A 23,165-nucleotide genomic window follows, 5' to 3' on the forward strand; every position below is an offset into this window, starting at 1 on the left:
TCACCTGCCTGATTCCCTCTCCTGGACTGAATGCCTCTTCTCTCCACCTCCATTCACTCTCCAGAGTCACATCAAATATCACCTCATTCCTTCCTTCCTCCATTCATTGATCCATTTCATTCAATCAGTCCATGGAGAAGCCAGCCTGGGCCCTGTATTCCAAGGCACCCCTCAAGGAACTCACAGTCGAGCTGGGGAGGTGGACAGCTATAAACACACCCAAAGGAGACAGAGTGATGAGCTAGGATGGGAGATACCCCAAGCTCTGGGGATCAGGAGAGAATTCCCGGAAAAAGTGAGGCAAGATTAGAGTCCTAAGGGAAGGGATAGGAGGATGACTCTTCTGGGCAAAGGGACCAGCAGGTGCAATAGGAGCTTGTGAGGAAAGTGCACTTGGTCTGTTCTATTAGCTGTAAGCTGTTTAATGCAAAGCAAGGGTAGAGAACAAGGGAGGAAACAGCTAGAGATGGGCCCAGAGGGACTGGCCTTGATTCAGAGGCCCTTGGGGGAGATGTGGGAGGTAGGATCGATTTCATTTGAGAAAAAGGACTGCAGTGTGGGTGGAGGATGGTAGGAGGGGTCAAGCATGAGTGGAGTGACCAGTGTGGCAGCCACTATATCATCAGGGGAGGGATGACAGAGGCTGGACCACGTGGTGGTTGGGATAAGAGGGAGCAGCAGGCAGATCTGAGTTTGGGAGAGTGTCATGGTGATAGAACTTGTCATGAGTTGGTGGACTCAGGGGAGAGGGAGAGGGAAGGGCCGAGGTTTCACAGCCCTGGTTGCACAGCTTCAGGGATGCCATCTACAATGGACCATGGGGCTGCTGCTCTAGGTTTCTGATTGGTTGGGGCCAACCTCTGAGGATAGGAGTAGAGTGTCAAGCAGGTTTTGGGGAACAAAAAGGAAGAACTGGGTTTGGAGCATGTGGAGCCTGTGGGACAGCCAAGAGAACCTACAGGCTCAGGTTTGGGGATTAAGAGAAAGCCGGTGGCTCAAACGGTAAAGAATCCCCCTGTAATCCAAGAGACCTGGGTTTGATCTCTGGGTTGGGAAGATCCCCTGGAGAAGGGCATGGCTACCTACTCCAGCATTTTTGCCTGTAGAATCACCTGGACAGAGGAGCCTGAAGTAGCAACTGTTCACGGGGTCGCTAAGAGGCGGACATGACTGAGCAACTAACACTTCACGCCAGGGGAGGGAGGCAGGAGGCAGGGGGCTGGGCACTAGGTTTGACTCCCTCAGTAGCTGGTCACCTCGGATGGGGCAGCCATGTCTGTCTTTCCCACCTTCGCATGCCAGGAGCCAGCAGAGGGGGCTGACCGAGAGAGGCTGCTCAGAGGGTATTTGCTGAAGGAAATGAGTGAGTGAATACATGTGCGAGTGAGGCTCCATGGCTCTCAGAAGCCCAACCAGGCCAGCCTGAGTCCTCTTTGACTCAGACACGTGGATTCAGACACTCACCCAATCCCCTACCCATCCATGGCTAGAGCCCCTCCTCGGGCTCTCCTGAGCGCCTGATTAAACCCCTGGGGCAAGACAATGGGCACACCTGCCCCTCCTGCCACCCCTCCGAGCCTCGGCACTGCTGAGTGGGAACAGGAACCTCTTCACTTCCCGATGCACAGGGCAGAATCCAACCACGGTTTAGGCCCATCGCCTGACCCTGCTCCTAGGCCCCTTCTCCCACTGATGACCTGGCACATCCCCACCTCCCCCCAGTAACCAGCACCTTTCTGGAAAGATAACACACTAGCCCCAACTTCTCCTCTGCCAGATCCAGGTCACTCACCTTGATTTCCACGCCGTAGCCAGGGTAGACGGAGATGTAGTAGAAACAGTCCAGGCCGACATCAGGGGATGAGTTGGAGGCCGTGGGGGAGTCCAGAGAGCCCTCTGGGCCTGAGAAATTCCAGCTGCAAGGGCCTGGAAGGCAGTGGGAGACATAAGGCTAAACAGCTCTGGCAATTTGGCCCCAACTATGGCTGCCCCGTGTGTGTGTGTGTGTGTGTGTGTGTGTGCGAGTGCGTGTCTGGTATGTGATGACACTCACCCCTTGGGAGTTCTATTACCCTGTTGAAAGCAGGGTAACCACTTTTCTTGAGCAACTACTGTGTGCAGTCTTATCTCAGTTCTTACAGTGACCCAGGGAGGTGGGTCTTCTTATTGCCATTTTACAGAAGAGGGTCAGGGAGGTTAGATAAAATCCCTAAGGTCTGGTGTGCATGCAAAGTCAGTTCATTCGTGTCCGACTCTTTGCGATCCTAAGGACTGTAGCCCATCAGGCTCCTCTGTCCATGGGGTTCTCCAGGCAAGAATACTGGAGTGGGTTGCCGTGCCCTCCTCCAGGGGATCTTCCCAACCGAGGGATCGAACCCACATCTCTTGCGTCTCTTGCACTGGCAGGTGAGCTGTCTACCACCAGCGCCACCTGGGAAGCCCCAAGGTCTGGGGTAGTTGCTTTCACTCAGGATTTGAACCTGGGTCTGGTTCCAGTCCACATGCTCCCTGTGGGTTGGCAAGGCAGGCCAGCACAGAGACACAGAGAGAGGAATCCAGAGGGCCCCCAGCTCCCCCATCCCTCTCTCTAGATGGGGATGTGAGCCAGCAAGTAACTGACCTGGTGGCTGGACTGTGGTGACGGTGGTGGTGAGGATGGTGCCGGTGGTCGTCTCCTCATCGTCCCCTGAAGCTGTGGAGGTGGCGATGGTCCCCTCCATCCCGAGCCCTGTGGTCCGGAACATGACTCCTGGAGCCCAGGGCCTGCCTATGTCTCCAGGACCCTCTGGGGTTGGAGTCCATGCTCCGCCAGGGGGTGTAGTGTTGGGCCCCTCCCCTGGGCCTGGGGTGGGCATTGCCATGCTGGGCCCCGGAGGTAGGGCAGCTGTGATACGAAGTGCAGGGGGCTCTGACTCCAGGCTCCAGGGTCCCTCCCTGGACTGGGGTTGAGTAGGGGCTGCCGCCACGACTGGAGTGGGACTGGTGAAGACGGGGCGGCTGTCCTGATTGGCCAGGCGGGGCAGGGGACTCGCTGTAGGTGGGTCAGGCCTCAGCTCGCCCTTCTCCAGCCCCTCTTGTAGGAATTCCTCCAGCAGGGGGTGATGGTTAAGCAGCTTCAGGGTAGGGGCCGTTGTGACGAAGTGGACGCCTGGTTCTGGCTGCTCAGGTGTAGGGGCCGCTGTCAACTCTCCATCCGTCTCCTCCAGGCCTGGGGCCTGCCCTTCCCCCTCCGTGGGGGCCTCTGAGGAGAGTCCTGAAATGATAACAAATGCTCAGAGATTCTCCTCCTGCCCCACAGGGAGCAGCAGCATACACAGTCCAGGCGGTGGGAGACCCATGTCTCTTTTGACCGAGAGCCTTGGGGAGCATCCTCATGGCTGAGAATCATGGAGCTATAGAACTTGAGAGCTGAAAGTGAGATGATAACACGCATTTCAAGGATGGCACATGGGAGATCTCTTCCCCCCACCAACACCAGAGGCAGCCGTTACTAATCTGCTGCTGCTGACAAGTGCTCAGTCATGTTTGACTCTTTGCAACTCCCATGCACTGTGGCTCACCAGGCTCCTCTGTCCCATGGGATTTCCCAGAAAAGAATACTGGAGTGGGTAGCCATTTCCTTCTCCAGGGGATCTTCCCAGCTCAGGGATCAAACCCAGGTCTCTTGGGTCTGCTGCATTGGCAAGCAGATTCTTTACCAGCAGCACCACCTGGAGGGCCATTACTAATCTGTCATCACACCATTTCTTGGTTCTTCTCAGATTTGGCCTCAGAATCCTTCTTAAAACAGCACTCTAGGCAGCCATGCCTGAAACCTCAGACACACATGTTGAACAAATATTTCCAATCCCTAATGTAGGTCAAAGGCCTGCTTTTACTGATGAGGAAACAAGGTCAAAGAAAGGAAACAACTTGCTCGAAGTCAACCACCAGTCAACTGAAGGTCAGAGATGACACCCTGAGCAAGAGTGCCGTCACCGTGACTTTTCTGCCTGAGATTACAGGGCCTTGCATTCAAACTCACTTTCTATTTTCAGTGAAATTGCTGGTCATTAGTCTCAGGAAATACTTCACATATTTGGGATTTTATTTTATACTCCTTCATGGATTCATGATGACTTTTTTGTTAGGGTCCCATTACGCCTTATTTCTCTTACTTTCCATAAAATCATTTCTTTCGTCTCTCTCGCTCTTTTTTGTCCACCAAGAACAGTAATATGAATGGAGTAGGAGAAGCTAAACTCTGGAATTAGGCAGATATAACTTCAAATCTGTCACCATGGGACTGTGTGACCTTGGGCAAATAAACTCTCTGAACCTTATTTTTCTCACCTGTAAGATGGGGTTTCTTTTATAGGATTAACATAATATTACTTCCCTTTCCCATTTGCTACGTCTTTCTGAATTCTCTTTATCTTCCTTTTGACACAAGCCAGGATCCATTTAGGGTAGGGTCTAAAGTAGGGTCATCTGCACATCACCCCCAATCCATGGCAGACATTGTTAACCAGTTTTGATTATTTCTTGCTGAGGCCACATGGGACTTCAGAATCCTTCTCAACACAGTTACGCAGGCAGCCACTACCAATTGATTAGATAGGCTATGGAAGAAGAAGAAACGTGTTTGTTGTTCCTGGCCTGAGGTTGCTATGCTATTGATTGTAGTGACGTATTTAACCACATCATAGCTGGAGAGATGCTGTATATTCTACTTGTGGCCCACCAGGCTCCCCAGATCCTGGACTGTCAGAAAAAAGGTCAATGGATGCTGGCTCCAGATACACTTCACATAGAATTTTGCCAGTTTTGAGAAGGCTGGGAAGATATTCTGATTTGAACAACTCTCAAAATGGCTGCATGAGGACTTGAAGGGAAACACAGCCAGGGTGAGATAACAGAGTCGGCAAGGAGAAGGTTGGTTCCTCTGCACATCCGATGGTGGGGCTGTCATCCCACACCCACCCTGTGGATTGGCAGGCACGAGGATGCAGCAGATGGCCTACATTCTGTTCGGGAGACCATGGCAGCTCTGATGTGTTAGACACTCAGGAGGAGGGAGGAAACTGGGGTGGGGGAGGTGGCTGCAGGTCAGAGGGCTCTTTGCTGCTCTGGGTCAGAGAGGTCTGGGGGCCCAAAGCCTTTAGAAAGCAGGACCAATCCCTGTTTCTTGGGATGCTCACTAAAACAGCCCATCTGTGCCTTGGCATTCTGTACCAGACACTGACAACGCGGTGCCCAAACTAGGTATGCAGCCAGGCCCACACCCCCTGGAGCAGATGGTTCGCCAGTGTCCTGTGTCTTTCATCTGAGTCTGTGCTGGAGGGTCCAGGGAGTGCCTGTGACCTGCCAGGACAGGACTACTCTCTGCCCAGCCCCCAGATGTCACACGGTCTTTGCCAGGTGACCTGAGACTAATCTTAGCATGTCACAAGGAAGAAGAGCCTTTCTCATCACACAGACTGGAGCCTTAGGGTTCTGGTGTCCCCCTCCAGGGTGGCCCAAGAAGAGATGAGTCTCCCAGGGCAGTCTCCACTGGGAGAGGGAATGCCTCTGTCTCAGGAAGGGACCAGAGTGGGCACGGCTCCTCCCGCCGGCTGCCAGGTGGGTGCTGGGCAGCGGAGCAGAGCTAATGGGCACCTCCCGTCACTGTCGATTGCACTGATTGTGTTATCTGGGGGGACCGAGCACTTGGTTAAATGGGATGGAGATAGCATATCAAACGAGCAAATTGATTCCACAATCAGCTGCCACTTGGTCCCTGAGGGTGCTCCCCACTGTCAGAGAGGGTAGGATAATCTGTGGGAGACAAGCCATTTCTACAGAGAGGGCGTCTCTAGACACCCTGCTTGATTCTGATGGAAGCCTCAGGCTCTGTGACCTCCCTCGCCAGGTTCCTGGGGTTCTCTCTGCCTGGGCTGACTGCGATCAAAGGTATAGAGACCGACAAAGAGGGGGTGTGATACAGGGGAGGTGTGTGGTAACTGCTCAGTCATGTCTGACTCTTTGCGACCCCATGGACTGCAGCTCCTCTGGCCATGGGATGTTCCTGGCAAGAATACTGGAGTGGGTTGCCAGGTGTCGGGGGCCAAATGCCCAGTCTCTTCAGGTACCTTGATATGTACCAGACACTGAGTCAGGCCATCCCCAGATCTTGGATTATGTGACACTACAAGTCTGTGAGGTGAGACTCTTATTCCCACATTACAGAAAAAGAACTGGAAGCCTAGAGAGGTAAGGTGAGGATCTGCCTGGGGCACAGTGGTGCAGCTGGGATCTGAACCTACCTTGATCTGGTTCACAAAACCCTAGTCATTCCAGGACACCAGTCTGCCTCACAGGAAGAAGGGACTGGTGCTCCCCAGCAGAGTCCTCTAGCCAGTACAGGAAGCTAAGGCCCAGAGAAAGGACTGGACCTGTCCACGGTCTGATGCAGGTTGGAAGTGGAGCTGGGGCCACAGTTTCTGGCACCTGGGACCTAAGCTGAGACTGAGCAGAGCTGGGCCCCCAGGAGGCCTTTGGGCTGGGACCCAGGGAGCCCCCATTCTGTGCCCAAAGCGCATCTGAGTCTGGAACTCAAAACCGGAGGCCAAGAACACTGCTTCACAGGGCGGGGGCACTGCGTCACACAGGCACCAGGTTTAAATGTCAGCTCTGCCACTTAAAAGTCAAGGGAGCCCAGGACAGTCACCACGTGTCCTGAGCTGTAAAACGGGCGCTTTGGAGAGGTTTTATGAGAATCTTAATGTTCTAAGTAGCAGGGGTTTCTGGGGGAAGTGTGGGGGGATACAGAAGGTGAGGCCACCCTCCGAGGGCAGCAGCTCTCTGGGGTTGGGAGAGGGTGGTTGGGAGAGGCTGGCCCGGGTGAGGCCACCCTCTCCTTTCTGGGGGACCGTGTTCCCTGTTGTGTAGCAGTGTGTGTGACCTCCAGGATGTCAGCGTTGTCATCTGTTAAACGAGGATAATATTGTACCACACGGTGCAAAGGACGGCCGCCTCGAAGGCGGGCATGGAGCTGGGGGACAGTGGCCACAGCCAGACAGCCCCCCAGGATCCCCCGGCTGCCCGGTCCACCTGGTGCCTGGACACAAGAATGCACTCCCTGGGCGGCCGCTCCCTCCTCCCCTCCCGCGGGCCGGGGCTGGGAAACACCCCCTCCGCTCCCCCACCCCCAGTCCGGCTTCCCCGGCGGAGGCCCGGAGCTTCCCGGCAGCCCCCGGCCCTGGTGTGGCCCCGCCGCCGCCACCGCCGCCTGGGCCCTCCCCCCGCATTAGCTCTTAAGCTATGCAAATAGACATCGGAGGGAGCCCTGTTTAAAGTATTTAGACGAAATGAAAAAAGGCTTTCATCGGCACTAATGAGCCATTCAGGATGCCTCCCCGGTGGATTCTCTCCCGCTCCGCCTCCCGGCCCTCGCCGCCCCCCTGTGGCCCCTCTTGGGATCAGAAGCCCCCTCCTCTCGGCTCCAGCCGGGTCCTCCCAGGGAGAGCCGCCGGCCCCGCCGCCTTCCTCCCCTGGACCCAGCGGGGTGAAGGTGGAGATGGGGCGACGGGTGAGGGGTCGAGATGCATCCTCCACCCCGACAGACTGGGATCTAAGTAGGGTGGAGTGCTCATCTCTGATTTGGGAAACCCATAACGACGGGGGACTCTTCTTCATAGCTTCCAGGGGTAGGTGTTTTGTCCCTGTTTGACAGATGGGGAAACTGAGGCTCAGTGAGGCCCAGATGTTGCCAGGGGTCACAGCATGGGTGGGCTGAGGAGCCTGAACTGGTTTGTCTGGAGGCAATGGGGGAGGGTGGTAGTCTTTTTTTTTTGGCCGCCCCAGGCAGCAGGCAGTTTCCCCCACCAGGGGTGGAACCCTCCCCATGCAGCGGAAATGCAGAGTCTTAACCACTAGACCACCAGGGAAGACCCGGGTGGTGGTCTGCACGTGGTGTAGACCTGGGGCAACAGCTGCACCAAGCCCAGGTGGCCCGCCTGCTTAGGACTACTGTTTCTGCAGATCTCTCTGCTCCAGACCGAAAACCTTCAGGTTCCAATCCCCCATCTATCTCTCACTAGCTGTGTGACTTGAGCTGGGGGCTGCCCACCCGAGCATTTGCTTCTTCATCTGTGGAGTGGGGTCCTCATGGTTTGGGGAGGGCCAACTAGAGACAGGCCTGTGCTCCCCTCTGCTGCCCCCCCCCCCCCCCCCCGCATCCTCTGCCAGGGCAGGAGGGGCCTGCTGGTCTCAGAGGCTGGCACATGGAGGGGGGCCCCAGAGTCCTCAGACAGGTCAGGCCTGATCCCCACTTGTGGCAGCACCAGCTTTCAGCTGTGGGGAGCATGCCTGCTGGTGGGTACAGGGGGAAGTCTAGGGGTTACAGTGGGCAGGGAGCCTGCCCCTTGGGGCTCTGGAGGTTAAGCTGGCCCAGCATAGGGAGAATGAGAATTTAATGGGATCCATTTATTATCCCATAAAAGCTAATGAGTTTATTCTGGAGGTTCCTTGGCCCCTTTCAAGTTTTAATAGGGGATTAGTGAGGGCCTGGCCCCTGCAGACCCCCATTATCCCAGAGCCCGAGGGCAGGACAAGAGGCCCCCCGAGTAAAAGCACTTGGGCACCCCCCAGAGCCAGAGCCTGGTGTCCACAGTGACCGTTTCACTGGATCCAGGCCTGCCTCCTGAACTGAGGGTCCCCGGCTAGAGGCTGGCAGGGTAACAGAGGGCCCCTGAGGCCTGTTTCCATGTGCTACCGCTGACATAATTACCCCACAGGATTCCTGTGTCTGAGGTAGGTTTGTTGCTGTCGACTTCTTGTATTAACAGGAAAGGCAATATAAACCCAATAGAATAGATGGGGAAACTGAGGCCTTAGAGCTGGGGTGTGGCTTCTGCAAGATCACCCGAATGCTACGGCAGAACCAGAATGGATATGTTCTGCCTCCTGTGGTTTGGAGCCAGGCAGCTGTCATTCTTCACTGCTCATGTGCTAACCAGGCACTCAGCACCTTCACATGTAATCATCTATCCTCCCCAGAGATAGAGCCATTTGAAGCCCAGAATGGTTAAGTAAGCTGTCCAAGGTTGCACAGCCAGTGCGTGGCAAGCCTGGGACTAGGACCCAGGGCTCAGTAGCTCCATCACTCAGCTTTGTCTCCTGCTGCCACTGGCCTTCAGCTGTACCTCTTCACCGTCTTCCCACTAGCCTGGCCGCCACTATCCTATGGCACTCGTGCTGAGAGCCCTTCAGCTTAGGGTGATGGGAAGGAGGTCCTGGTGGTGTCCCGGAGGGGCCATTGTTGGGGTGGACCGTGGTTCGAATGGAGGAGAAACCCTTCAAGGGAACTCTGCCAACACAGGTGCCTTCCCCGTTCTGCCCTACTGGCTCACTGCTTTGTTTCTTTAAGGGCTTCCCTGGTGGCTCAGATGGTAAAGAATCTGCCTGCAATGCAGGAGACCTGGGTTTGTTCCCTGGGTTGGGAAGATGCCCTGGAGAAAGGAATGGCTACCCATTCCAGTATTCCTGCCTAGAGAATCCCATGGACAGAGGAGCCTGGTGGACTACAGACCATGGGGTCGTAAAGAGTTGGACTTGACTGAACAACTCTCTATCACTCTTTTGTCTCTTTAAACTTTCCCCATCCTGCCATACCCAGCTCCAGTCCCTCCTGGGCAGCAGGAGCCACCCTGCCTGGCCCAGGGGGTGGCAACACCTCTCTCCTCTGATCTTCTGGTGGCACTTCTTGGTGGACCCTCAGCACGGGTACAGCTTGTGCCCATGGCCAAGGATCCAGCACGCGGCACATCTCTCTTCCTTCATTTCTGCTCATAGTTGCTGACTCTGGGGCCAGGCGCAGTGCAGGGTGGGCTCAGAGGACATGGTCTCCAAGCCAGGAATCTGCCTGTCTGCACACACAGAAGGCTCCCTGCTCCCCAAAGTACTTGGCCCTTGGCCAGCAGGGGTGGGCAGGGGAGGGTGGGGGTGGGCAGGGGTGTGTCATGAAGGGAGAAGATGGGCAGCCAGCCCTTGGCAGTGCCCCAGCACAGCCCTAACTGGCACTTGATGAAGAGTCTCTACCAGCATGAGCTGGTAGGCCTCCAACCTCAGACTATGCTCTCTTCCTCTGCCACTGACCTCTGCCCCATCGCACCCTCTCACTACCTTCTCTTGGCCAACTTGTGGCAGTTTGGTCAAATCTGGAGTACAGAGATGAATGGGGCACCTCCTCTTGGCTGGCATCCAGGCAAGAAATTGGCCAGTCCCCTGAATCTGAGCTCTTGTAGCCTCTGTGTACATCTCAGCCACCCTCATTCACACAGGAAGAAACGGAATCCAGAGAGGTTTCCCAGGTCACACAGCAAACCTGGGGCAGGGCTAGAACTCAAGATGTTGGGGCTCAAAGAGCATCTGGCCCAACTGTTGTGAACAGTGAACCCTCCACTACTCCTGGGGCCATCTGCCATCAGAGGGTATACCTCCAGCGACAGGAGGTGTGCCAGGAGCAGCTTCCACCCCCATTGTACTAGGGTGGGAGTGGGTGGATAACCCTGGACTTCATCAGCTTCAGGGTTGGGGTCTTCTTGCCAGATGGAGGGAGGGTGGGTGGGTGTAGCAGGCAACAGCCAGGAGTCAGCCCACTAGTCCTGGTCCTGCCCCTAAGAGGTTAATCCCTCTGCAGAAATCAGTCCCCTAACCCGACCCTCTATTTCCCCATCAGCAAAACAGAGAAGGTATCTAAGGACCCTGCCAGGTCTCATCTTCCAGGATCTGGTGAGCCACAAAGGGCTCTATGAATAAAAACACGGAAGGCCACTGTTTACTTGTGGCTCAGACGGTACAGAATCTGCCTGCAATGCAGGAGAGCTGGGTTCGATCCCTGGATTGGAAAGATCCCCTGGAGGAGGGAACAGCTACCCAATCCAGTACTCTTGCCTAGAGAATTCCACGGATAGAGAAGCCTGGTGGGCCACAGTCCATGGGGTCACAAAGAGTCGGACACGACTGAGCGACTAACATTTTCACTGTTTACTGAGAATTTATCACACACCTAGCACCATTAGAAGTGCTTTACCAGAATCAACTCATTTAACCTCCCACAGTAACTCTGAGATATGAACTTTCATAGATGAAGAAACAGGGACCCAGGGAACGGCAATTGTCAAGTTACCAGTTTGGATGTGACAGATTCAAACGTAGAGGCCTTTCAGCCCTAGAGCAGTGCTGGCTAATAGGACTTTTTGTGATGATGAAAATGTTTTATATTTGCAAGTGTGACATGGTAGTGGCCACACATGGCTAGTGAGCCCTTGAAGTGTGGCTAGTGAGACTGAGGCACCAAATTTGAAGTTCAATTTCATGTTCATGAATTTAAACCGCCACATGTACGTAGTAGCTACCGTGATGGAAAGTGCAGCTCTGTCCACTGACCTCTTGACCTCAGCAGTATTCACTTCTCAGAAGGGAAGAGCCTGGCTGGTGGGGTGGCATTCCAGAGAAGATTAAGATAGACTGGCAGTGTCTACCCACCTCTTTGGGCCTGGGAAAACTAGGGCCTGGGGCCAGGCAGGGAGAGGTGACAAGGAGTCCTGGGACTTCTTAGGTTTTTCATAAAGGCCTCAGGTTTTCAGGAGGCCTGTCAACCATTTGATCCACCAAGGAAGGACTGGTACTGCCCACCCATGATGTCTGCTTCCAAACCTTGTCCGAGCACTGGTGTTCTGAGAGGTGGGTGTTCAGTGGGCAATTTGGGGAGTTTGGGCAGAGCCAGTGTAGGAGGCCTTCATGGATGGAGGGCAGCCAGGAATGCTTGGCCTCCGGTGATTTGGCCCAGGATGGGCTTCAGGGTATGTGAACGTTCTGTGACAATGCCTGCTGCGCTGGCTGACCTGCCCCTACCTCCCTGCCCAGCCAGGCACATGGGGGCAGGGAGCCTGGCCTGGCCACCACCCCAGGGCTCCTGGGGCAGCCCCAGAATAGCTGCCTGACCTTGGGACCAGGGGAGGGCCTCACACTGAGCACCCTCCATGAGTCAGGCAGGACTTCCTAGGGAGCTGTCTTCCACCCAGAGCAGCGCCTTTTATGCCTGGAATCAATATTTTACACTTTACATGTGAAGGGACTGAGGCTGAGAGGCAGTGATTCATCCTAGTTCACATGGGAGGAAATTGGCAAATAAGGGGTTTGAACTAGGTTTGCCTGCTCCTCAGCCTGGGCTTGAGTTTCTACTGCAGAGTTGCTGCTTCATGTGTGATTAGGAGGGCCTGTGTGTACACTTGAGTGTATGTGCCTGCACACACGCGCATGTGTAGTTCCAAACACACTAATACAAGTCATTTCCACTTGTCCTTGCCTGTGGATGCCATACCCTGGAACCCAGCCTCACGGTCCTCAAGCCTGGACAGACTGCCTCCCAGAAGCGATGCCTTTCTCCCCAAGGTGGCTGTGCGCCCTCCTTTCAGTCTGCCACCTTCTTGGACCTCGCCTTGACCCTTCCCAGGGCCCTGTGGCCGGGACAGCTCCCCAGGCTCTGGGTGTGTGGCGGGGAGAAGGGACGGGGCTCCGGGCTCCTGCCCTCTTCTCCCCACGGCCCCCTCCCTCCCGTGAGGCTGTGACCAGGGGCTCAGGGTATGGGGAGCTCCCAGCTAACTGCCACGTTCGCCGCTTTCCAATTTAAAATCTAATATGGTCTCGCCGCTGCAGAGCTGGGGGCTGGAGAAGTGATTAATGAGGCCTCTGCTACAGCGTCACCTGCTGTGCTCTACACCTTCCCCTGCAGCCCTGCGTGCTCCCTCCTGCCTGCCCACTGCCCCTGGGGACCTGGGGGTCCTAATCCTGCCAGCTCACACTTCCTGGTGCTTGGCAGGGGGCATGGGAGTTGGGGACCTGAGGTGGGGGATTGGGAGAGAACTAGCGGCTGGGCTTGGAGGTGGGGGCAGCAGGACTGATGGCCATCCCTGGGGCAGGCTGGAAGAAGGAGAAACACTCTGAGCATCCTTTGGCATCACCTCCCTCACCACCAGGAAGCTGATCAGTCTGCCGAACTCCACTCCATCATGCCCACTGGCAGCAGTGTGGCCAGGGCAGGGAAGGGACGTGGCCCCAAGCTGGGTGCTCAGGTCAGCCCTCCACCAGCACCAACAGCTCCCGCTGCCTCCTCAGTGACAGCAGGGATCATATTTCTCTGACTGGAAACCTTGGAAATGTCAGCTGGGGTGAGGAAGGCTATGAAGGCAGAAAGGCATTCTCCCTGGAGCTGGTGCCAGCCCAGTGGTGGAGTTGGGGAACAGGAGGGTTGTTCTAGGGAGGAATGGCCATCCCCTCCATCCTCTGCCCCCTGCCCAATTCCAGACACTGGCCAAAGAGAGTCCCTCCCAGCCGCTGAGCCCAGCAAGGCACCAGGACCTGAGATCAGGTACCACCCTGGGTCCTAGATCAGCATCTCTGGGTTGCTGCCCCTTCTCAACCCCCTCTGAAGTTCAAAAACTGGCAGTACTGAGGGGGCTCTCAGGTCCTGTGCCCACCTCTGAGTCTGGTAGCCCCAAGATTCTGTGGCCTTTGGTCAGAGGAAGAGGCTCATTCTGTGTACCAAGGGTCAAAGTGAGCTTGTGACCTTTGCCCTGTGACTGATTCTGTCAGCTATACCTGGGAGGAGATGGGTTGAGGGAAGTTGGCCGAGTCTAGACCCCCAGCTGCCCTGATCCTAAATGCTGAGGAGGGGGTCTCTCTCCCCTGGAGGTCACTAGAGTGTCTGTCCTTAGCCTGAGGAGCCTGGCGGGGCCTTGTCAGAGCCGCCTCCAGTGTGGGAGGTAGGTTTGCCACCGACAGGCTGTGTGACCTCGGGCTTTTCTTGCTCTCTCTGGGCCTGTTTTGGCTTTTCATGTAGTGCTTCATGCCTGGCTTCTTCTAGGTTCTGTGGGTGGGTGGGTGGAGAGCCTCTCTACTCTCAGTGCCCAACATCAGGGTTGATGGAGCCTCATGGTGGGCAGTGGTAAAGGTTGAGGGGGCCTGGCGGGGCAGGTGACTGTGCTCTATTGACTTGCCACTTTCCTCTGGATGTTACTAGACCCCGGTCTCCTCATCTCCAGCGCCAGAAGACCCTGTGTGTGTGTGTGTGTGGATGTGTATATGTGGATGGGGTAATCTCATCCAGGTATGCTCCCTCCCTTGACTTCCTGCCACTTTGAACCCCATTCTGCCCCTCCAGCTTCTATGGGGGAGACTCTGGGAGTCCTGCCTTACTTCTAAATGTCCTGTGGAAGAGTCCCTGGCAGCCTGGGATCTGCACTTACAAGGCTTGGAGGGGGCAGAGAAAGGGCAGCCTGGGATTTTCTCCTAGTGGCATGGGGCCTAAGTTTCCCCAGGGCATGGCCCCTGCACCTGTGGGCTATCCCAGACTCCCCTTGTTTCCATGGGACTCTGAGGCTCCCCAGGCTCAGCTTGTCCTCCCCACCTCCCCCAGCAAGGCTTAGTGGGGGAGGGGAGGGGTGCAGAGCTGCTAAAAATAGCAGCAGCAGCTCAAGTCTCCTTGAGGGGTCAGTGGAGCCCAAAATTGGGGAGGAAGAGAGTGGAACGGGCTCTGGGGAGAGGAGAGACCAGCCTGAGCTGAGACCTGCGGTGCCTGCACCCAGAGCTGCAGGGTGTCGGGACATGAGCACCCAGACATGCAGGGATGTATGGACACAGATACCCAGGGTTAGATGGACCAGCCAGGGCAAGATGTGTACAGATATGGCTACCTGGAAATCTGGGGCAAGTAGCCCCAGACCCCCTGGGAACACCAGATGGACTCAGCCGTGCATCCCATAATCCCTCTGTCTCCTCTCTTACTCCAACCTTGCTCTGATTTCTTCCAAGGACCCTGGCAGGTGGGATGTATGTACGCCTTGAGTTGAGAAGGATAATCCTCGCCCCATGTCCCTGCCAGTCTCTTCTGCTTGAAGCCGAGAGCAGGGAAGAACCTGGGAACACCAGAGATAGCATCAGGAATAGAGGTGAAACAGGCTAGGCTCGGGGCAGCACCTCGACCTGAACAGCAGGCCTAGACCGGCAGGCAGAGTAGGGGGATGAGCGGGAGATGGCTGGACCCAGAAGAGCAAGGCTAGAACTCTGCCAGGAGGTGGGAAGAACGGAGTGGGCAGTGACGGAAGGTGGACGAGGGGAGGCTGGACAAGCAGATGCACAGGTGACCTCCCTCAGACAAGCCTTGTCTGGTCCCACCTTTACACCTTTCCCTGGAGACGCCAGGGGCTCTTCTGTCCTCAAAAGAAAGTGAATCCCTCTCCCCCACTTCCTCTAACCAGCCAGAAAATAGGACCTCACAACAGGAGGGAGCCTGCCAGCTGCCCGAGCAGATGTTTCAAATCACTAGCACTTCCCCTTGCTGGATATAAATGATATCTCAGAATGTCCATCAGAGCAGCAAGCCAGGGTGAAGGCCCTTAGAAGCACCCTACCCACAACCTTCATCCCTCCACATGGCTAGTCTCAGCTTCCTAGTCAGGCCTGGGCCAGCTTGAGCTCACTGCCCACCCCTACCTTACAGGCCAGCCCTGGACTCCTCCACTTTCCAATCTGCCCCTCCAGTGACTACCTGGAAATCAGCCCCTCCTGGTGCTGGACAGCTCCAGCTATAGGCCTATGCTCCTCTTAAGGGGGGCTTCCAGTTTCTTCCCTGTCACCAACTCCTCTGATTTTCTTTGATCTGGATCTGTTTTTTGAAAGAGGTGGGACAGGTGCCGTGAATTCCTGAGGAAACTGACACACAGAGGAGTGACATGATTTGCCTCAGGTCGCCTAGGTAGTAAGGGCTTCCCCGGTGGCTCAGCCAGTAAAGAATCCACCTGCCATGCAGGAGACCTGAGTTCAATCCCTGGATAGGGAGGATCCCCTGGAGAAGGGAATGGCTACCCACCTCTAGTATGCTTGCCTGGGAAATCCAATGGACAGAGGAGCCTGGAGGGCTACAGTCAATGGGGTCGCAAAAGAGCTGGACACGACTGAGCGACTGAACACACACAGCAGCAGTACCTAGCTAGTAAGAGCCAGGATCAGGTTTACACCCTGGGAGTCCTGGCCCTCTGGCCAGCATCCTTCTAATCATGTTCTTCCTTTGGGGCCACCCCCTCCCCCCGAGGCACAACTTGGCTCTCCACACGGTGCAGTGTTCCCCCCTCACAGGCTCTGGGGCTCCCTAGGCACCTGCTGGCTGGTGGGACCCGGGCCAGACGCTCAGCAGGTGGCCGCTTGGGGGACAAAGGAGCTGACGCTCAGCTGCTGGGCTGCGAGGGAGGGAGGGAGGAGCAGTGGGGGTGGGGAGGGGGGCAGGGATCGGGGCTGGGAGTGGGAGGGGCCGGGTCTGCTTCTGTGCCTTTAATAAGGAGACAGAATGCAAAGCGGGGTAAAACAGCATGCAAATGAACATCTGTTGGGGGCTGCTGTGTGGTTCAGGCACTTTTCACAGGGGCCCTGCAGTTCTGCCCTTGCAGCCCATGACCAGCTGGAAGGAGACTGAGGGTAGAGAGAGGAGTCAGTGGGAGGGGAGGAGTGGGTGACTGAGGGAGATGCTGAGGTTTTTGCCAGGGTGCAGGAGTCTAACTGGGCTCCTGGGGACTTCACTGCGGGAAGGGAGAAGCCCCCAGGTTGGATTATTCTGCAACACTTGTGGTTTGGTGGCAGGTTCAGTTCAGTTCAGCTCAGTCGTGTCTGACTCTTTGCAACCCCAAGGACTGCAGCACGCCAGGCCTCCCTATCCATCACCAACTCGCGGAGTTTACTCTAACTCATGTCCATCGAGCCGGTGACGCCATTCAACCATCTCATACTCTGTTGTCCCCTTCTCCCGCCTTCAATCTTTCCCAGCCTCAGGGTCTTTTCAAATGAGTCAGTTCTTCACATAAGGTGGCCAAAGTATTGAAGTTTCAGCCAATGAATATTCAGGACCGATTTCTTTTAGGATGGACTGGTTGGATCTCCTTGCAGTCCAAGGGACTCTCAAGAGTCTTCTCCAACACCTCAGTTCAAAAGCATCAATTTTTTGATGCTCAACTTTCTTTATAGTCCAACTCTCACATCCATACATGACCACTGGAAAAACCATAGCCTTGACTAGACGGACCTTTGTTGGCAAAGTAATGTTTCTGCTTTTCAATATGCTGTCTAGGTTGGTCATAACTTTTTGGTGGAAGGAGGGACCCTGTATCTGCTCTGCCTTCTTGGAGGGTTAAAGGGACCCTCAGACCCAGCAGAGATGGGAAGAGTTGTGATGGAGGGCACCAAGCAAGGCTTGGCTCAGGGATCCCAGAGTCTTGCTGCTGCCCTCAAAGAACAAAAAGATGAGCCCTCTCGCTGCAGGTAAGAAACTGAGGCTCAGAAGAGTCCCTGGCTAGGAATCTCTTGTCCTTTTGAAGGTGAGTGGTTGGATACTGTTTAGCAACTTACTTGTATCGCATTCAATTAAAATCAGCGAGTCTGTAGTGTAGCTGGTGAGGCAGTCACAGCTGAACTTGTGAAGATTAAGGGCAGGGATTATGTTGTATTCCTGTCTATTAAAGCATCTGATAGGTGCCGAATATAGAGAGCTGTTGCTTGGAGAGGGGATTGGTGGATGAAAGATGGATAGGCTAAGTTCCTGATATATGGTAGTGTTGAGAGAAGAGAGAGAACCCTGTGGGCTGGATGATCAGGTAAAGAGGGGGTGGTTGAACTGAAACAAATAGAAGGTTCCAGGTATAGCATTCCAGGTATGGAAAAATGGCTAAGGGAAAATGGAGAGGGTGGACTGAACAAGGCGTTACAGGGTCTAGGGTTCACTCTCACTCTGTCTCTTTGCCCCTTTCCCACCCACTCATTCCTTCTCATCTCCTGGCAGAGCCCCTTGTCACTGCTGGGCCCAGCCAGGACCCCACCCCACCCCCCACCCCCCATCATTGGCTCCTCTCCACCAGCCTGCCTGCCAGCCAGGCTGCAGACTCTGCAGCCTGAGACCCGGATTGTTGTTGGAGAAGCGGCAGGTTTGTTTACTCCAGAGCCCGCCGAGAAATCTCAACAATCAATGGCCAACAACACTGCCGGCGCTGCGGCATCGATCCTCGCCTCCAAGGGCTGGCAGCCTGGTGGCAGGTAGGCAGGTGGAGGGAAGCTGGGGCAGGCTTGGTGCCCAGCCCTGTCCAAGAGCTGAGGTTCAAGGCAAGCTTGGGTCTTCCCCGCCAGGGGCTGGGCCTCAGCAGGAGTGGGGGTACCGGGTAGGTGGGGCAGCCCAGCTGCAGGGCAGGAGTGACTGGTATTCTCATTCACTAAGTCTCCTAAAAGATCAGAGAGTAAGAGTTACCCAAGGTCACTGGTCTCTGGGCCGAGACTTCAGGGTTCACTTGACTCCCAGTCCTGTGCTCTATCCTGGCCTCCAAGTGTCAGAAAGGGTGTTTTGTTCTTCTGCCCTCTAAGGAATGAGCCAGATAAAATATCCCTAATCTGCAGCAGTAAGGACTGAGGGTAGATGTCAGGAAGATAAGCCAACGTCATCACTAGAAACATGCTAGAAGAAAGGGGCCATTTATGTCTTGTGTCTGTCTGAACATGGGCTTGAACTTGGCTTATAAAATGCAGATAACAGCTTCTACCGCACAGAGGTGATATGAGGACTAAATGAGCTAATGTATAATATATAAAGCACTTAGTACAGTGCCTGGCACATTAGTTGGTAACTAATAAATACTTGCTATTATTGTTGCTACTACTACTATTAATAGGATAGTGATACTCTCCTGGGTTCTCATCTGTTTGTACTGAAGCTTTGCCTTAGGGTGGGGGAGTAGGCACAGTGTTGGCTGCAGCCAGATTTTGCAAAATGGGGAGGCACTTCCGAGTCATTTTATTTTATTTTTTTTTCCCCGAGTCATTTTATTATTTACTGGCTTTAAGCCCAGGGTAAGTAACTTAATCTCTCTGAAACTCAGTTTTCCTATCTATAAAGTGGGGATAACTAGTCTCTGGTTTTATTAAATAGAAAAGGCTTAAAAATGAAAGACTTGGCTCCTGAGGGTACTGAGCCAGGCCTCATACCCCAAAAAGATGTTCGTGAGATGGATGAATGAATGAACCCCCAGGGATGGATGTTCCCCAGGGATAGCTCTTTTAGGAGCTGTGGAAGGTTCATGGACATGAATTGTTGTGCTTCTGGAGGACTCCTTCATCTCCACCTTTTCATTTAAGGGCATGAAAGGCTCAGATCAGCTCCCAAGGTTTCATATTGGTCCTGCCAAGCTCTGAGAGGGTGTCTGAAGCTGAGACGGAAGAGAAAGTGATAAAGACAGATGACATGGGGTTGCCCCTCCCTTAGCTCAGTTCTTAAGTTCATGCAGGGCACCCCTCCCAGGCAGCAGAAGTGGTGGGTACTTGCTGTGGGAAGGAATCAAGAAGCCTAGGCTCTGGGCTTCACTCTGCCATTGCCTGCCTGTCCAGGTCAGGAGTTTATTCAATGTGTATTTAATGTCCGCCAAGTGCCCCCTGGGAACCCAAGCAGTGGTGGTACCAGGCGGCTGGAGAGAGGCTTTCGCCCTCTTAGAATGGCCATCAGAACCCCACCCCCAAGCCACCTCAGGCTGATGGCGTGACAGCTTAATTTGTGGAAGGAAAAAACTAAGTCAAGGCTATAATTTACAGTTGGGATAATTGGCCAACCGTTAGGAAAGGGAAAAAATCCTAACATACAATCTATGTAAAAATAGTGTGCTTGCTACGCAAACTCAGCTTCAGTCCCAGCTGCCATGCACCCAACTCTCCTTTCTAAACAGGCAGCTGACCCTAAACTTCTTCTAAAGAAGAATTCTAGAACTGTCCTGAAATGGAGGGTCTGAGCAGAACAGACTTGGTACCTTTCCTCCTGTGTTCAGTCTTGCTCCTGGAAAGGTGCCTCAAGCACTAGGAGCTCGTGACCCCTCAAGGTGGGTAACTTGATGGGGGAAAGTCAGGGGTTGGTGGGAGCCCAGAAGAATCCCCTGGCTCAGGCTGAAGGTCTGAGAAGCCGTAAGTAGATGCCCCATAAATATATGCTGAAGAACTGCATGAAGGGCCAACTAAGCTGGGACCTGAAGCATGAGGTAGAGTTAGCCAGGTTGGCCTAGGAGTGGAAAAGAATTTCAGGCAGAAGGACAGCAAGGGCCCAGAGCTGATGAGAACAAGGCTAATTCCAGGAACTGATTGTCTTGGTTGGGTAAGTTGGCTTCCTGCTGGAATTAGTATGAAAGGGGCCTTGGAGACCTCCAAATGTCTGCTCCCCACCTCCCAGCTGCTGACTCCGGCTGGTAGCTTGTCTCCTCAACACCACTCCCCCAGCCACTTACATACAGAGCCTGGCTCCTCCTCCCTGAGAGCAGGTCAGTAAGCTGAGGACCCAGAAATCTGCCCTAATGTGCTTTCAGTCTTGGCAACCACCAGTTTGGTGCACCCTTAAATTGAACGCTCTAGAAGGTAGAGACCTACAGAGGACAGAGGCATGCCTGAGGCCAGACAGGTAGCCTGCGGCTCTTAACCACCTGAAGTGAGAGGTTCCTTTGCTAAAGTAACCCCTGCCCATAGGCCCTTTTCCACACCCTCTTTCTTATTTGGGGGTTGGGGTACCCAGCTCTGACAGCTCTGCCCAGGTGGGGGCGCAGCATCCCTGAACTGAGCCTAGCCTGGCAAACGGGGCCTGGAGAAGTGGGGACAAGGAGGGGAGAGGAGGCTGGCAGCCTTAGGCACCTAGGCAGGGCTGGGGTGGAGGGAAGGCTTTAAAGAAGCAGGATTTTTAACATGCCCCCCACCATTCAGGCAGCCATTGGTGGGAGAGGTACAAAAGCTCTAATTAAGCCCAGTTTCTAATTAAACCCAGTCCCTGTGTCTCCTCGATCCCCATTAGCGCCCCATGGTGTCCCCAAGGCATTTTAAGCTGCCACCCTGCTGAGGAAGCTGGGACCGCCGCCAGGGCCTGCCAAGCCTTATGAGCTTGGGCCCGTGAGGGGCCAAAAGCCAACCCAGACTTTCCCTCCAGTCCACGGCAGTCTCTGGGCCCTCCAGTCTACTCAGAAGCCCAGGGGAGTCTCCTGGCTGCCATGTCAACCCCTGGAGCTCTGGGTGCAATCTAGACTGTCTGAGCCTTGTCCCCAGCAGTCCCACAATGTGCCAGGCTGGGCAACAGAGAGAAGGGCTTGGTGCCAGCTTTGGCTTCAGCCCCCAGACTCAGGAATGTACCTTGAGACTTCAGCACCTACCACAGACTCTGCGGGAAGCAGCAATTACCATTTTAGGTTGAGGCAGCCCTGGTTTGTTAACCCCTTCAGCACTAGGGCTTCTGGAGGCCAGGTTTTCCTTCTCTTCTTGCCTTCCAGACCCTGTCCCCCCAGTTCTTGGCACAATGAACAACCCCTACTTGCTGTCCCCTCCCTCACTCTTTCCACCCAATGCTCCCATCAGAGTTCAGAGACGGAGAGCATCAGGTCCAAGGTCACACAGCCAGTGGAGGGAGCCTCTGCCTCTGGAGACCCAAACCTCACCCCAGTTTCTGCTGCTTCCACCTTCACCATCTCCCCAGGCCACGTTCACACATGCAGAGTTTAATTAACTTTATTGATATTCAGAAATTAGGAGAATGACTAAAGGTAATTGCTCATTAAAAATCATTAAACTGACACAGCAGGCTTGGGCACACGCTGCCCCTCCCAAACCGCTTTCCTCCTACCTCGTGGCAGGATTGCCAGCTACCAACTGCGGGAAGGGAGGATTACCAGTGGCTCATGGCACCCCTCAAGCCTAAGGCTGACTGTGCCCCAACGGCTGCAGAGGGAGTAGGGAACTGAGCCCATGAGGTTGAGCTTGGCCCAGCACCATCTTGCTGTGCCCCCCTAGGTCTCCACCTCTCCCATCTCCCGCCACTTCTGGGCCGCTTCTGGCTGCATCTGTGTCTCTCTGCCTAAACGTGAGCAAAGCTCTGAGGCTCCCCTCTCGGGGCCACGAGGCTGATGGAGGCACCATTCAGGCCACAAACGCTCACAGTCTGAGCCTCTTACTGCTCGGGGCCTCCTTCTCACAGCCGAAGACCCCAGGAGTCCTGAGATGGCTCAGTGCATTGTCTCTCAGTGAGACCACTCAGTACCCCAAGGACTGGGACCTTGCAGCCCTGCTGGGAGGAAGAGGTGCACCAGGGCTGGCCCAGGTCCAGGCCTTCTTTCCTCATGCCTGGCATTGCTGGGCTGCTTCCTCTTCTCCTTTGGGTGGGTGGGGAGGGTTATAAACAAAGATCTTTCCAAGCAGGCAGACCCCTATTCTGCATACCGCCTGGGGGAGAAGTCTCTTGGGCACTGGAGAGGTCCAGATGGTCAGGGAGGGACACTGGCTGGAGACACACAGACTCTCGGCCGCAGAATGAACCAGTTCTTCTCAATGCTCACACCCATGACCCCAGCGAGGCCCAGCCAGGCTCCTGGCCACCCCAGCCATCCTCCTGGAGACCCGCAGTCTCACTCTAGCCCTGCAGGGAACTCTCTGGCAGAGGCTGCATCGCACACTAGCGGCCTTCCACACTCCTCACACCCACTCACTGCTGAGCCCTCATGCAACATCCAGACCTTCTGAAGCACAGACACATTTGGACCTACTACTCCAGACACTCTGGGCCCTGATTACATTCACAGCAACCCCACGCACCCTCACGGGAGCCTTCGGACTACAGATTAGGAGGCACACACAGGCTCTGCACCCCAAGGGAGCTGTCCAGCGCAAGAATGTGGCGCAATCGCAAGACGCATCCCGAACTCCCAGGGACGTTTTCCGACAGCTGGGCCAGGATGCAAGCTTCTCTCCCTTCTCCCTGCCCCAGCTCGGCAGGGCGTTCGGGACTTTTTCCCTCTCCCTCAATGGGAACACATAGTACTGAATTCCTGGAATCACAAAAGAACCTGGCACGGGCAGCCAGGGAGCAGAGCGAGCACACCTGGCTGTATGCTGCTAGAGCTAGAGGCTCAGAGAGGGGCTTCCGTGTCTCTGAGGACACAGAGCAAAGAAAACTGCGGCCCAGGGGCCCAATCTGGCCCCATCCCCACTGTGCTGAGCTCCAAGGAGGCCTGGGAAGATGGAGCCATGAGGTTAGAAACTCCCACCTTCTTCCTCCTCCGCATCATGCACTACTAACCACACTCCTAAGGGATGGCTGGTCC

General features: G+C 55.0%; 1 protein-coding gene across 3 annotated transcripts in view; it reads right to left on the reverse strand.

The window, feature by feature from the left end:
* SEZ6 (seizure related 6 homolog) overlaps positions 1 to 23,165 on the reverse strand; it is a 47,923-nt gene that overhangs the window by 23,423 nt on the left and 1,335 nt on the right. For all 3 annotated transcript variants that reach the window (XM_070478768.1, XM_020911767.2, XM_020911766.2), the window contains exons 2-3: positions 2,621 to 3,253; positions 1,793 to 1,926 (exon numbers count right to left, since the gene is read on the reverse strand). In XM_070478768.1, coding sequence (XP_070334869.1) covers positions 1,793 to 1,926; positions 2,621 to 3,253 — 767 coding nt within the window. The remainder of the gene's footprint in view (positions 1 to 1,792; positions 1,927 to 2,620; positions 3,254 to 23,165) is intronic.

The sequence above is a fragment of the Odocoileus virginianus genome, chromosome 17, assembly GCF_023699985.2.
Source record: "Odocoileus virginianus isolate 20LAN1187 ecotype Illinois chromosome 17, Ovbor_1.2, whole genome shotgun sequence".
In the NCBI taxonomy this organism is placed as follows: domain Eukaryota; kingdom Metazoa; phylum Chordata; class Mammalia; order Artiodactyla; family Cervidae; genus Odocoileus; species Odocoileus virginianus.